The 15,542-nt window shown below is 46.2% G+C and overlaps 1 protein-coding gene across 5 annotated transcripts in view; it reads left to right on the top strand.

The window, feature by feature from the left end:
• The window catches only part of SLC27A1 (solute carrier family 27 member 1), a 17,762-nt gene extending 2,439 nt beyond the window's left edge, over positions 1-15,323 (top strand). For 4 of the 5 annotated variants that reach the window (XM_027857720.1, XM_027857721.1, XM_027857718.1 and 1 more), the window contains exons 2-13: positions 1,297-1,464; positions 4,508-4,953; positions 5,474-5,635; positions 5,814-5,883; positions 6,243-6,334; positions 6,445-6,554; positions 12,389-12,598; positions 12,839-12,965; positions 13,093-13,230; positions 13,497-13,661; positions 13,807-13,953; positions 14,083-15,323. In XM_027857720.1, coding sequence (XP_027713521.1) covers positions 1,298-1,464; positions 4,508-4,953; positions 5,474-5,635; positions 5,814-5,883; positions 6,243-6,334; positions 6,445-6,554; positions 12,389-12,598; positions 12,839-12,965; positions 13,093-13,230; positions 13,497-13,661; positions 13,807-13,953; positions 14,083-14,240 — 1,992 coding nt within the window. In that variant the 5' untranslated portion in view covers position 1,297 and the 3' untranslated portion in view covers positions 14,241-15,323. The remainder of the gene's footprint in view (positions 1-1,296; positions 1,465-4,507; positions 4,954-5,473; positions 5,636-5,813; positions 5,884-6,242; positions 6,335-6,444; positions 6,555-12,388; positions 12,599-12,838; positions 12,966-13,092; positions 13,231-13,496; positions 13,662-13,806; positions 13,954-14,082) is intronic. The other variant, XM_027857719.1, reaches the window with a different exon arrangement.
• Positions 15,324-15,542: the final 219 nt, after the last annotated feature.

The raw sequence follows: 15,542 nt of genomic DNA, 5'->3' as shown, positions 1-15,542 counted from the left end.
CTGTCCCCTCACTGTCCTCCCTTAGTAGTCCCTAAATCAGTCACCAAATCAATTAGGGGAGACCAGAGAAGCCATCTATTCCAACATGTACCAATATAAGAAACCCTTTAATTATCCCTGTTACCCTCTCCTTGTCCCCCTCCCCTTTCTCTCCTCCCCCAGTAGTCTAGCAGTCACTAAATCAATGAAGACAGATCTCAGAGGCCTTCTAGTCCAACCCATACGTGAACATCAGTCTCCTCTAAATTATCCCTGTCTTCTCTCACTGCCCTCTTCCTGGTCCTTACTTGTCTCCCTCATTAGAATTTCCACCATTTTCCCCATCATCCCACTTTTCGTCTCCATTGACTGTCTCTACCCACATTGTCCCCACTACTCTCATCCCTCCCTCTCCCTCCATTACTGCCTCCTCCACTGTTCCCCTTTCATTGTTGCCACAACTCTCTCCTCACTTCTCTCCACTGGCTCCCTCTCTCTCCCCCCTCACCGTCTATCTTCTACTGTCTCCCATTATTGTTGTCTTCACTATTTCCCCATTATCCCCTTTTTTCTTGTCATGTTCTCCACTCCCACTGTCGCCTTCATTTTCTGTCCCTTCAGTATTCCCCATTCCTGTTCTCCCTCTCCTAGTAACCCCATCCTCTCTTCCCTTGCCCCCATCTCTTACTTTCCCCTTCTGCTTCCCCTCCCAACTCTCACTCTCCCCTTACCCCTACTTACTCCTTACTCTATCACTTTGACTCTTCGTCAACTCTTCCCTCTTACTCTCCCTGTCCTCCTTCCTTACCCTTCCCCCCAAAGTGATTCAGCCCCCTCTCCTAGCCCTGTTACTCTTCCCTCTCTCTCCCCCAGCTTTCCCCTTACTCTTTCCCTCCCTCCCTCTCACTTTCTCCTCTTCCCTGTTTCTTTCACATTCTCCCTACCCTCTCTTCCCCTGACCTATCCCCTTTTTCTTTCCCAACTCCTCTTCCTCATCACTACTTCTCTTTTTAGGACCCCTCAGTCTCTCTGACCTCTCCGTCACTTCAATCCTTGCTTTGTTATTCTTGTTCACTTCTTTCCCCATTTTCTCCTGCCTCTGCCCTCCCATGATTCTCCCACCTCTTTAATTTTCTCCTTTACTTTTTTTTTTCACTCCACCCTCTTTTTCCTCTACTCCACTGCCCCCCTGGTCTCTTCTAAGTCCTATGATCGAGTGAGTCCTATTCCCTGCCCTGTCTGTCTGCCTCTCCCCTCCCCCACTTCCTGTAAATATGGTCTTAGGGTAAGAAGGATTCTTCCCCTTGTCTCTCCTAGAATGCGTGCTGCAGGCCTTTGCACGGCTTCACTGGCCTCAGTGGGCTTCCTCCGCTTCCTGGGACTGCCCTGGTCTTGGGGTCTGGCAGCTGCTCTGAGTATCTATGTGGGCACCGGCGGTTGGCGTTTCCTGCGCATTATTTTCAAGACAGCACTAAGGGACCTTTTGTAAGTGAGGGATATATGGGGTGCCAAAGGGCTATGTGAGAAGGAATGGGGATGCTGAGGCAGGGCTATGAGGGAAGCTGATGGTAGTGATGGGGGGATGGTGTTATGATAGCTTTTGATGTAAACGTGGTTCCATGGCCTTGGCATAGTGGGAACAGTTCATACAACTTGTTCTGTTAGAATCTATCACACTTCTGTCTCCCCCTACACAATACAGGAGCCTAATCTGACTCAGCAAGGAGTCGATAACATTGGGTGAAGTATGCAGGGTTTGCTTTGTCTCCCATATCTTCCTGGGGACTCTGCGGCGTTTTCAAAATGGAGTCTGCCCTTGGAAGAAGAGATGAGGAGGGTGAAACATGTCTGGGGCTGCGCCAGTAAGCAAGAGAAAGGTCCCTTTATCCACTGCAAAGCAGTGTAGGCAGTCTCCCTGAGAGTCTGATGCTAGCAGACTGGTTCCCTTCCGATGGGAGTGATGTTCGAGGGCCTCTGAGTTCTGAAGAGTCTTGTTCCCTCTGGAGTGAGGTGAAAGGGCAGTCCGAAGTGGGGACAAGAAGGCAGGGTAAGCTGGACTCTCAGGCTTAACATGAGCTGACTCTGATGCCACATGCATCGTCCACGGTTAAAACTCACCCCCAGGCTCCCATTGGCAGCTCTACCCTACGGTCACTCCCTTGAGCTGCAAGGGGGAGTGGGAGGAGAGGGACAAAAGGTATGATCAGTGAAGATGGAGAAGGCAGGAGAAAGAAGTACTGGGCTAGAGATTCTGTATCTTGCCCTGAAGAACAAGGTGCCCTGATTCCATAAGTTATGACTATTCCTGCAAGTCACCTACCGCCGCCCCGTCCTGTCATGAACTAGCAATCACTCCGCTGTGTGTCTCCACCTATCACCCTCCTGGGCCCTCTACTTCCTCTGTCCATTCAGGGATGCTTGGCCTGGGGCTGGAATGAAGGAAGAAAGAGGATCAGGGTAGAGCTCTGGAGAGAGGGGGAGTGGTGTCAGGACAGAGCTTGGTAGGGGGAGGAAGAGAGGTGATGGCAGGGCAGAGCTTGGGAAGGGAAGGTAGTGATAGGGTAGTGGGGAAGGATGAGAAGAGAGTGAACAGAGTGAGAGGGGGGCTAGTGCCAGGGCAGAGCTGAATCTGGGGTGAGGGGAGGCAATGCAGGGGAGATTCCTTAGGTCTCCCAAAATAGCTGAGCCCTCTGAGTCCTCATGTTACAAGCCCAGAGTATCTTTATTTTTTCAGGGCCTTTAAAACTTGATTCTCCCTCATCAAATATTTAGCCAGTTTTTGGTTCCCCGTGGTCCACCCCTACTCCACCCCATACATGACTTTGGGCACTTCTACCATCTTCTTTCCAGCCCTCATTTTTCTCAGGCCCTCCTTGGCATGATCTCCCAGATTCCCTTTTCAATCCCTCCTGTAGTTAGTTCTCCTTTGCCCTTCCCCTCATCCTCATAGTCACAGTATTACTTAATTCAATCACTAAGCAGGAAACCTTGATCTGGTTCATGTTTTCTACTAACATTGAGGGAAGTGGGAATGTATGTTCTTCATGACTCAGAGAGAAAGAGAAGGGTACACAATGACCATTTAAAATAAGAATTTAACTCAAAATCTTATAAAAGCAAATGTTGAGAACTATCTTTACATGTAATTAGAAAAAATAAAATAATATTAAGTGGGGAAAAATAAAAGGAAAAAGAAATAAAATCTGAATTTGCCAACATAACTTTGCAGATTGTCTTCAAACTACCTCAGAAAACTGCGTGATGATTTGGTGGTTGTGTTTATTGAAGCTCAATAATATGGATTCCCCTGCGGAACAGGTTAATCCTGTATTTGGGGATGTGTCTAACAGGATAGTACATATCCCCAACCTAACAAGCATTTACATTCTTTGGTTTAACTTGACACACCATTATTCAGTCCTCGGAAATCTGTCCCTCAAGTGTTCTAGAATATTTGGGTCAAAAAGATGCCTCTTTCCTATTCCTTCTCCTTCCTTCCTGCATTTATCTCTACCTTCCTTCTCCTCGGTCAGTTCTATTTCATCCCCTACCATTTAAGTCACAATGGCTTTTCTTGAAAGAGTTCAGGACTTCACAATATACATATCCTCACAGACAATCAGGAGAGGTGAATGAACCTGTTAGCTCTCATCTTCCTGTACCATAGCCAGTAAGCCTGTTTTCTCTGGAGAACCAGAACTAAGTATCTCTTAGTTTAACTGCATCTTCTGGACCGACTGGGTTCTGACTCTTACAAGAGAAGACATCTTCTTTAATCATGCTAAGTAAACTATAAGGGAGCCTTGACAAGTCCCAGTAGATTAGTCCTCAAGGCCTGGGGTGGCCTCTTTGTAAGACTCTTCTATGAGATTTATGTGAGCATGCTACGTGGAGTTGTATGTAATTAGAAATTATATTATGAAGCTTTCTTTGAGCTAAAAGATCTCCCTATGGAATTAGGAATATAATTGCTAATTAGGTACTACTTAACTACACAGCTAATTATATATCTTATATTGAAACCATTTTTGTATTTTCATACTAAAACATTTTAATCAAAACATGAAATATGATGTAAACATTTTAAATTTGATCTATTTACCAAAAACTTGTTCAGTGGGTCAATCCGTATGTATTTATTAAGTCCCTTCTATACGAGTACTGTGTTCAGTAGTGGGGATACCGTAACAAAGTTGAGACAATCCCTGCCTTCAAGGAATTTGCATTCTACTGGGTTATTATTGTTCCTTTTCCTTTTTACTTGCCTCATTGCTCCCACAAGATAGGTCACTGCCCCCTTCATTATCCAGAGGGAGACACTGAGGCGGAGGCTGCTCCAAAGTCACATGGTACATGTATGGTGCAGTGACCCTGTGACTATTACCCTGCCTTGCCGTGCTCCTCCAAAAAAGCATTATTGTTTCTTTTTGGGTGAAGCAATGCACCAGGGCTACGTGGAGCATAGGAGTGGCTGCTGCTATGGCTGCTTTCACAGGCTCTGCCTGATCTCTTTTCTTCCGTGCTGCAGTGGCCTCTCCGTACTATGCAGTGTCCGCTATGAGCTCCGTCGGCACCAGCAGGCCAGGCACACGATTCCCTGCATCTTCCAGGAGGTGGCCAACCGACAGCCGCAAAAGGTGGCCCTAGTAGATGCAGTCAGCGGAAAACAGTGGACGTTCCAGCAACTGGATGAGTACTCCAATGCAGTGGCCAACCTGTTCCTGCAGCTTGGCTTTGGGTCTGGCGATGTGGTTGCCATGTTCCTGGAGGGCCGGCCTGAGTTTGTGGGACTGTGGCTTGGACTTGCCAAGGCAGGAGTGGAGGCTGCCTTGCTCAATGTGAACCTGCGGTTGGAGCCCCTTACGTTCTGCCTCAGCACTTCAGGGGCCAAGGCCCTGATCTTTGGGGGGGAGCTAGCAGCTGGTGAGGCTGGGGGTGGTACAGGGGGTCAGGCCCCACAGTATCAAGGCAAAGGTTACTTTTTTTTTGTCTGGGGGAGGACTTTTGGAGGTAGGAGGAGGGAGAGCATGGCTCAAAATGGTAAATGACTGGTGGGATCTGGGGGCCAATAGAGTCTTAGGGGAGGAAAGCTAGCTAGACTGGACTGATCAACTCTGGCTTTTGAAAAGTGTTCCCTGACTATTTAGGCGAGGAAAGGTATGGCCTTGTGCTTAGGAGAAAAGAATATTACATGCATGTCCAGGTATGTCTGTAGCCTGAGGCTGACAATCATGTTGGTAAGCTCGCACTTGTAGGTATGTCAGTGGGCTGGGTCTGACAAGCATGTCTATGGGTTGGAGCTGAAACATGTCTGTTGACTGAGGTTAACAGATATATCAGTGAACTGAGGAGTATGTGTATGAACTAGTGCTTTCAGGTGTCCTGGGGCCAAGAGGCATGACTTCAGGCTAAGGTTAATAGGCATGTCTATAGACCAGAGGTACCCATGTGTCTTTAGGTTGGGGCTAATAGGCATACCATTCATGTGTTCCAGCTATTTCAGAAGTGAGTGTACAGTTGGGGAAAAACCTAGTGAAGTTCTGCTCTGGGGACTTTGGACCAGAAGGTGTCACCCCTGATACTCACCTTCTTGATCCTATGCTGAGTGAGGCGTCCACAGCACCCCTTTTGCAAGTGCCTCCTAAAGGAATGGATGGTGAGTCGGGTTTTGGGGTTCCCCCTTGAGATAGTTCCTGCCAGTACCTCTAATTTTGGTCAAGTCCTGTTTGCCTTTTCCCTCTCCCTGCCCTTTCCATCCCCATAGCCCTATCTCCACCAACAAATCCCACAGAGCTCTTGGCTCCCCCACCCCTGATGCTTCCCTTTCCTTCCAGACCGTCTCTTCTACATCTACACTTCTGGCACTACCGGGATGCCCAAAGCTGCAATTGTAGTAAACAGCAGGTAGGACCGAAAGCTGGGGAAGGGTCTGAGGATACTTGCTTCCTCAACTGTGGTTTTCCCCTTGTGTTTTCCAGCCTTAAAACCTTGCCACCCTCCTAACTTATCAGCTCTACTTCCTTGCCCCTGTCCTTGCCCCAGTCTCAACTTGGCCCCTTCCACACAATCCTTAACCTCAATCCTGCCCTCTCCCTACCTCCTCCAGCCCCAGCTCTTTTTCCACACCTTATCCATCTTGGTTTCAGCCCTGCCACCACTTCGTGTGTCTCAAGCACGAGTCTCACCCCTTCTCCACACCTCTTCCTGCCGAAGTCTTCTTTCCCATGTAGCCCCTCCAGCCTCACTTCTCTTCTCTTACCCAGATACTATCGAATTGCAGCCTTTGGACACCATGCCTACAGAATGAAACCCTCAGATGTAATTTACAGTTGTCTCCCTCTGTACCACTCTGCAGGTACTTAAGGCAGTGGGGTTCAGCAACTAATGATGTAGAATGGACCTTGGGAAGGGAGTGAATGGGTGGATCTGATGAGGCTTTTAAGGCTAATCCTAGTCTCTCTGCAGGGAACATCATGGGGGTGGGGCAGTGCCTTCTCTATGGGCTCACAGTCGTCATCAGGAAGAAGTTCTCTGCCAGCCGCTTCTGGGATGACTGCATCAAGTACAACTGCACGGTCAGGGCCTCTCCCCCCCCCACCCCCCGCCCAAAGATGCTGGTGCCCCCACTGTATTTTTGTCCCCAACCAGCTCTTCCTACCATGTCAGTTTCCCCCCCCACACCACCTCACTTGACCGTTTCCTCCCATGTCGCTTCCTTCTCTCTTCTCCCCACATGGCTACTACCACCTCATCCCTTCCCTGCTTTATCTATGCTTCCTTATAAGCATTTGGGATTACCTACTGGCACTGACACCTAGGGACACTGTGCGGTCCTAGGTTGGACTTTTTCATTTGGCTCAAGATTAGTCTGCATGCTTCTCTCTCAGTTACCATACCTGCTACTGCTGACCAGCCAGGATTTCTCTCCTGAATGGCAATGAGGTTTCTCAGCTTTTCCCTTCCTCTCCCCTCAAGCAACCCTTTTAAGGATTTTTAAGGGTTTTCATTTGTAGTGCCTACAGGAAAACAGACAGTGGGTAGAAATAATAAACATAAGGAAGGTCCCTCTACTAAAGCTCTCCTCCAGTGTCTCATCACAGCATGGAAGTGGTCCTGGGTTTCTGAAGGCTTTGCCAATGGAACATAAACTCTGGCTTTTTCTTTCAGTCATTTTTAGTCTTGTCCAACTCTTCATGACCTCATTTGGGGTTTTCTTGGCAAAGATACTGGAGTGGTTTTCCATTTCCTTCTCCAGCTCATTTTACAGATGAGGAAACTGAGGTAAACAGGGTTAAGTGACTTGTCTAGGGTCACATAGCTAGTAAGTGTCTGAGGCCAGACTGGAACTCAGGAAGAGGAGTGTTGCTGACTTCAGGTCCAGTGCGCTATCCACTGTGTCTCCTAGCTGCCTTTAAGTTCTGGCAGGTCTTACCAAGTTGGAAAGGCATTGAGGCCTGATGACTTGGTGTTTCTGCCAAGCCAAAAGACTGGTCACCAGGTTATGAATGGTTTTAGCCACAGAAAGTGGAAGATTATCTGCTAAGGTACAGAGGGAGGGGTTGTAGCCTATGCGGCAGAGGGAGTGCTCACAGGAAGGAAGTCACAGACCCTAGAAGTATTAAAACAGGTGTGAAGAGAGTTAAGAGAAATCTTCAAGATCTCCCAATAAATGTCCCCAGTGTTGGTATTGGCTTCTCTCTTGGCTTCTTCACCAACTATTCCTTTGTTTCCCCAGGCTAGTGGAGATTTTAGCAGACCATTAACTCAGTGTGATAATTCATTGGAATAATCTTGCAACCAAAAAGGCTAATGTCATAGTAGACTTTGTTAAAAGAAGGGCAGTGTACGGGACTGTGGAGGTGGTGATCCTAAGATGATATTTGTAAAGCTCTTAGCATAGTACCTAGTACACAGTAGGTGCTTAATCAATGCTTGTTCATTTCCCCTTCCCCTTCCTGTTCCGCTCTGATCAGATTACAGCCAGAAGGCTGAGTTCAATGCCACATTTTAGGAAGGACATTTGTGAGCAATAGGACAGCCAGGTTGGTGAAGGGCCATGAGATTGTGCCAAATGAGGATAGGTTGCCTGATGAAATTGGAGATGTTTGGCTCAGGGGAGAGAAGATTTAGATGGAGCCTTGCTAGCTCTCTTCAGACATTTGAAAAGCTATCCTGTGGCAGAGGTATTAGGTTAGTTCTGCTTAGGGAAATAGGCAGAAGCTGCAGAGGTGAAACAAGTTCCTAACAATTAGAGATGTCCCAAAGAGGAATGGCCTGCGTCTCACTCACTAGAGGTCTCAGGTAGGTAAAGGTTGGGGGATCATGTGTCATGTTCTTGGTCAGGTATGGATGGTTGCACTAGATGGCGTCTGAGGCCTCTTCCAACCCCTAGGCTCTGTGACTACTCTCCTGGGTCACCCTTCCTTTAATCAATATGACCTCCTCATTTTATAGAGATAACAAATTGAGGTTCAGAGGTTTGAAGTCATTTGTACACTTAACTAGCAAGTGGCAGACCCAAGGTTTGAACCCAGACTTCCTGATAACAAATCTAGAACCCTTTCTACCCCACTCCACTACTATCTCAGAAGGAATAGAAGCTGGGAGACCACGCACAGTTAGAGTGGACAGTTAGGGCAAGGCCTGACTAACCCGTCCTTCAAACACTTTCACAGGCCATCTCAGAAGCTAGCTGAAAAGTAGTAATACACTCCATTCTGGGAGTGGGAAGGTCGAGAGTCTGTTTTTTGAAGGTCAAACAGTTAAAATGTTCCTTTGTCTTCAGTTGCTAGTCTACAAATATTGTATGTGCATACTTATGGCCTTCTCCTAAGTATGTTGTTGAGTATGACTGTAACGAATCACTTCCTAACAAGCAGAAATCAAAAGGTCCCTCACAGAGCATGTTATAAACAGGATTCATATTTTTGGTAAGGGTTGGATCTCTGAGGTCCTTTTTAGCTCTGAGATTCTCTAGGTCTCCATTTTGTGTTTTCTCCTTCCTTCTGTCTTGTCACTAACCCTGGTAGCATAAAATAGAGGTGTCAGTGCTGGACCTTTGCCTTCACAGATAATTGAAGTGGGATAAAGCAAATGTCATACTGTTTCCATCCCCACATCTTCTTACTAGGAAAGTCAAGTTAGATTAGTTCCCTGGTACCATATCACCACCACATGTATCTCCCACCTCCTCATGTCATGCTGAATTAATGTAATTTGCATGTAGGTTTGTTAGGTTGGTAGATAATCATGTTTCTTTATCTCATTAAAGCATTTGAAGGGATTGCTGTATTAGATGGGAGGTTAAATTAGAGGATTTCTAGGGTCTCTTCCAATACTAAGACTATGAAAAATCTCATATTCTTGTGGATGTAATCATGATAGGTAGGTTAGATAATAGGATAGTCAAGTGGATTCACAGCTGGCTGAACAACCATCTCAGTAGTGGACAGTTGCCTAATCATTCCTTGTCAACAATGAGGTATCTAGTAACATGCCACGTCCTTTTTGATATTTTGTATTTGTATCTATTTCAAAAACTATTCCTTTTCTATAGTTATAGAAACAACTTAGATGAAGATACAGAAAGCATGTTTATCAGATTTATAGAAAACATAAAACTAGGAGGGATAGCTAACTTAATAGGTGAAAATTAAAATTTAAAGTGATCTTAACAAGTGAAAAAGTGAGGCCAAATCCATAAAGAAGTTTCACAGAGATAAATGTAAAATCCTGAATTTAGATTAAAAAATCCTATACATCTGCATATGTATAGGATTTGGAAGGTATGATTTGGCAGCAGTTCAGATTTTTTAAAAAACTGGGAGTTTCAGTTTATCACAAACATTTTGAGCCAACAATGTGGTCTGACTAGCAAAAAAGCAGCTGCAGTCTTGGAGTAGATTAATAGATATAGAGTCTCTAGACCAGAGGCTCTTAATCTGGGCTCAGTGAACTTTTAAAAAATATATTTTGATAAGTATATTTCAATATAACTAGTTTTCTTTGTAAGTATTTTATCTATTTAAAAATATTATTTTGAGAATAGGTCCATATGCTTCACTAGACTTCCAAGACACTCTATACCAAGGGAGATGAAATTGTATTCTTCAAAGGTCACACTATGCCTGAAGTATATGTTCAATTCTGGACACCACATTTTAAGAGGAATTTTGACAAATTCTTCCACAAAAGTCTTCTTGGGTTCTCAAAGGCTATACCAGTAGAGCACAAGCTCTGGTATGTTTTACCAGTCAGTCTGTCAGCCAGCTTTCATGTTTAGTACCCAGCAAGAGCTTGTATCTGCTATGCAAGGACCAGGCTAGCCAAATACAGAGAGGCTCATTATCAGAGGGTTGGATACCAGATAGGAGTTTTTTTAGCCATTGCAACTCATGAAACAAATAAAAATACAAAATGTCCTTCAGTCCTGGATAGCCCCCTTCTGCTTTATCGGTCAGTGATAGAAAGGGGGCAAAGGATGCTAAGAATCCCAGTTCTTGGATTGTCTACAAACATTAGTTTACTTGTTGGATATTTTCACTGGAGTTCTACATTCCAGTGACCAAGCTGGCATACTACTTGAGCAACTGAGCCATATCCCTATTAACATAAATGATGGACACTTTGATGGATATGTGATCTCTTTGTTGTGAGTACTTCCTCTAGTGATGCAGAGCGAAACCCAGTCCAATCCAATAAGAATTTTTTTTGCTTTTTTTTTGGTGAGGCAATCGGGGTTAAGTGACTTGCCCAACGTCACACAGCTAGTAAGTGTCAAATGTCGGAGGCTGGATTTGAACTCAGGTCCTCCTGATTCCAACGCCGGAGCTCTATCCACTGCACCTCCTAATTGCCCCCAATAAGAATTTCTTAACCTACTAAATACAAGCTTCCCATCCTGCATATCTCATGTAAGTCTACCACAGGGCATCCATATAACATGCTGAAGGCCTCTGCCCATAGTTCTTGACATTGCATGGCTATCCATGGAGCACACAGGCTGCCACCAGCTTTCCCTTGCTTTCACTCTGACTGGCCCATCTCTTTTTTGGTAATGTTTTTCTGTGATGACATCCTTTGCTCCCCAGTTCCTCAGTTTCAGTGAGCTGAAGCCTACTCACATCCACCACATACCTCTTAGCTGCCCTTTGGATGAGTTTTAATTGCAAGTCTTCAGACACTGTGGTATTCCATGATTCACAGCCATATCACTGGCACATTAGCATTAAAAAAATGCCAGAAAATTATACCAGAAGACATAAAGATGCAGCTAAATGGAAAATTCACAGGTTCTCCTTGGAGAGGGAGATGAAGGAGTTGGCATAGCTGGATTCCTCATGCAACTAAAATCAACAAGGAACATAACTTCATGGGATAGGTTGGAGTTGTTACAATGAATTAAGAAAACATCCCCATGAAGATAATTATAACTTATGCTCCAACGTTTATTGCAGATGATAAAGTAATACAGAACTTTATGAAGAACTTGACAGTATTCTCCAAATTAAGTATACATGTACTTTGATTTAATATAATGGATGACTTCAATGCAAAGGTAGACATAGCAGAGGTTGGCAAAAAAAAATTGTTGAAAATATAGTTTAGGGGCAGCTAGGTGGTACAGTGGATAGAGCACCGGCCTTGGATTCAGGAGGACCTGAGTTCAAATCTGGTCTCAGATACATAACACTTACTAGCTGTGTGACTCTGGGCAAGTCACTTAACCCCATTGCCTAGCCAAAAAAAAAATATATATATATATATATATATATAGTTTGAGATTGAGAAATGAAATAGGACAAAGACTTTAGGATACTCAGAAGGCTTATACCTCAGATTCATGATTTTTTTTAGATGAGCTGGAAGGTTCTGTATATAATCAGGATTGATGAACATCATAATACTTAAAGAAAGAATGAATTGATGATCTTTTGAAATGGGTGATGACTGGTTCCTAATGTGGGCATCATTTCAGAAGTGGCTGTCTTTGTACAGTCAGATCAGCTGGTTAGAGCAAAGGTCAAAAATCAATCCTGACTTGGCTACTTACTTGTGTGATCTGTCAGCTCAGTATGAAGAACTGCTGCTTAACAACTCAAATGTAGACAAAGAAACAGGATGCATTTTAGATAACGAACTCCCAGGCATTAGAAATAGTCAAATGGAGGCTTAATGGCCCTCTTTAGTCGATGATCTCTAAGGATCCTACCAACCCTGTTCTTCTCTAACTATGTCTGTTTCCCCTAGTGTTTGCTTCCCCTCCCTCCATATTTAATGCCTCTAACACATTTGTTCTTGACATATCTCTAGTGCCACCTCATCCATGCCCTCTGCTATGTGTATCTCCCAGTGATATCTCTCTCCTGCCACAATAATTTTACTCATGTCCTTTCTTTCCTCCTGTCAGGTGGTTCAGTACATTGGTGAAGTCTGCCGTTACCTTCTGAAGCAGCCTGTGCGGCCTGCAGAGAACCAGCACCATGTGCGCCTTGCTGTGGGCAATGGACTCAGGCCTGCCATCTGGGAGGAGTTCACCTGCCGTTTTGGTGTCCAGCAGATTGGAGAATTCTATGGTGCAACTGAATGCAACTGCAGCATTGCTAACCTAGATGGAAAGGTGGGGAGGGCAAGTAGGAGCTAGGGGAGGCAGATGAGAGCTGAGGTGGGGAGGGGAGGGGGTGGCACTGCTGGGCGTGACCATAGAGGATGTGGGGGATCAGAGAGAGCTATAGATGAGAACTTCTGAACTCCACAGGGTGATCAAATATAACTATGGCATGAAAGATGAGTGGCAATGCCTATGGTTCCTCACTCAGCTTGAGACCTTACATTTTCTCTCCCCTTCCACCTGGCCTAGGTGGGAGCATGTGGCTTCAATAGCCGGATCCTGCCCAATGTGTACCCAATCCGCTTAGTGAAGGTGAATGAGGATACAATGGAGTTGCTGAGGGATGCCCAGGGGCTCTGCATTCCCTGCCAGCCTGGTGAGGGGGAAGGGGGCAGTATCTACTCTAGCATCCAATTAAGCTCCCAAGTACTAACTAGATCATCTCCACTTGCTAGAAATCTCAGATCCATCCTGTGACTGACATATCTACTTCTGATCCCTAGGAGAGCCTGGCCTTCTGGTTGGGCAGATTAATCAGCAAGACCCACTTCGCCGGTTTGATGGGTATGTCAATGAGAGTGCAACCAACAAGAAGATAGCATATAATGTGTTCCGGAAGGGAGACAGTGCCTACCTCTCAGGTACTGCCAAACCTCATCTTATCACTGAGGTACCCCTCAAACCCCATTTACTTTTCAAGTACTCCCTGAGCCCTATCTTAAAGAAGTTGTTTACCTCTCCCTACCTCTCAAATATCTTGCTTCCTTACATACCCCTGAGATACTGCCCCACCTACTTCTTTGATACCTTCTGAGAATGGTACTCTGGGTAGCCTTGGACAGGGATTGAGCATAACGTCCCCAGCAATATTCCACAGTAGCTCACCTTAACATCTCTGTCCCAACAGGAGATGTACTGATGATGGATGAACTTGGCTACATGTACTTCCGGGACCGGAGTGGAGACACATTTCGCTGGCGTGGGGAGAATGTCTCTACAACTGAGGTGGAAGGCGTCCTAAGCCGTGTTCTCGGCCAGACTGATGTGGCAGTTTATGGGGTGGATGTGCCAGGCAAGGAGCCCGGGTGGGACAGGATCTGGGTGAGAGTTGGGACAATGTGATGGGATGGGAAGTGATTTTAGGGAACCTTGGGAACTGAAAGGCCTGGAGAAGTCTAGGGGCCTGGGAATGTTCTCAGCAGATAACCCCATTGTAGGAGTGGAAGGCAAGGCTGGAATGGCTGCCATTGCTGACCCCCTTGCTACACTGGACCCCAATGCCCTGTACCAGGAGCTACAGAGAGTGCTTCCACCATACGCTCGGCCCATCTTCCTTCGCCTCCTGCCTCAAGTGGACACAACAGGTATATTCATCTTTTATTTCATTTCATACCATTTTGATTTCTCTAGCTCTAGGGCCTTGCCCTGCCTTGGGGGCCTCATTCCACATCACCCTTTGCTGGCTGGGTAGTTGTTTCCTACTTATCCCACAGGGACCTTCAAGATCCAAAAAACACGGCTTCAGCGGGAAGGATTTGACTTGCACCAGACGTCAGACCGACTCTTCTTCCTGGACCTGAAGCAAGGGAGATATATTCCCATGGATGAAAATGTCTACACTGGCATCTGCACAGGAGCCTTCTCTCTTTAACAGAGCTTGCTGCCCCATCCCTTACCCTCTTCTTCTCTGACAGTGATGGATGGAACTGAGGACATCCCCTAACTTGCCCTGGACCCAGCCAGTGTCCTTCTTCCCAAAGAATGGGGGGGGAGGGCATAAATTGTCCTAATGTCATTTATCAAAATTGCTTCCTGAGTCCTTCCCTGACCCTTCCCTCAGGTCCAGGGCTCTGGTTCAAGCAGGAGCTGAAGAGGATCAGGCAGAGGATCCTCAGGGTTGCTGGAGTATCTGAGGGTTGGGTTGCAACCAAGAGGCCCACAAGGTTCTGAACATTTCAGTCTAGTGGTTCCTTGAATGTTTCCCAAATGAAGGTTTGATACCCCATCCCAGGGTGCTGAGTGGTCTGCCTGGCTCTTCTCCCAGAGCTGGAGGGGACTCCTGACAAACAGGTTGTCTCTGGGGTGGTGGGGTGGGGTGGGGCAGGGTATGGGGAGCTGCCACAAAGCCCTGTCTTGTCTGGCCTGCTTCAGCCAGAATTGGTCAGCAAGGGTTATTTCTCAGCTTTTCTTTGCTCCTTAACTATAAACTGTCCCAGACAGGAGGGCTACAATGTCAATGCCTCTTTTGCACAGAGGGGACCATTCCTGCCTGTTTTATTGGTTGTGCCTTAAGGAACCCTCAGTCATTAAGTCACTGTGTTCCAGTACTTACTTTTAACCCAGTTTAAGCTTCAGGAGTGGACTTGCCTTCATTCCCTTACTCAGTGTTGTGAGTGATGGGGACAGTGCTCCTGTGGACAAGAGTGGACTGATCTGTGTGCTTAATCCAAGTTAACTGGAAATCTCACATATTTGATCTCTGACCTCCAGTGGAAGCCCCCAGCCCAGTCCTGCTGACAGTTACCATTCAGAAGCTCTTGCTTGGCCCTTCTGGTAGTAACTATGCAGATACCCCGGTAACGCCTTGCTGGTAGCCACCAACTGATGATCCAAGAGCTTCTCAGGCTGGTGATGAGTACATGCTATTTCTTGCAGGTGTTTTCAGGCATGGCAATTTTATTTTTTAGTTTGAGTTAAAAAAAAAATAAACTTGAGAACAAGCTCTGATGAAAAAGTTCAGGCCCGGGTATTGTGATATTAGAATACTCTTGGTTCTCGGTCACCGATGAGGACACGGAGGATCTGACGCGACAACCCATACGACCCGGAGGGGGCAGGGAAGGGGAGTGGTGGGGTGGGGAGGACTCTGTTCAGCGAGGGTCAGAGGAGGTAATTTCTGCGCCTTCTCATGACCTGCGCAGGCCGTTGCCCGTCAGCGTTGCAGGATGTGACC

The sequence above is a fragment of the Vombatus ursinus genome, unplaced genomic scaffold, assembly GCF_900497805.2.
Source record: "Vombatus ursinus unplaced genomic scaffold, bare-nosed wombat genome assembly UNPS02012319.1, whole genome shotgun sequence".
Lineage (NCBI taxonomy): Eukaryota > Metazoa > Chordata > Mammalia > Diprotodontia > Vombatidae > Vombatus > Vombatus ursinus.
This window is presented reverse-complemented; position numbering and strand designations above follow the sequence as displayed.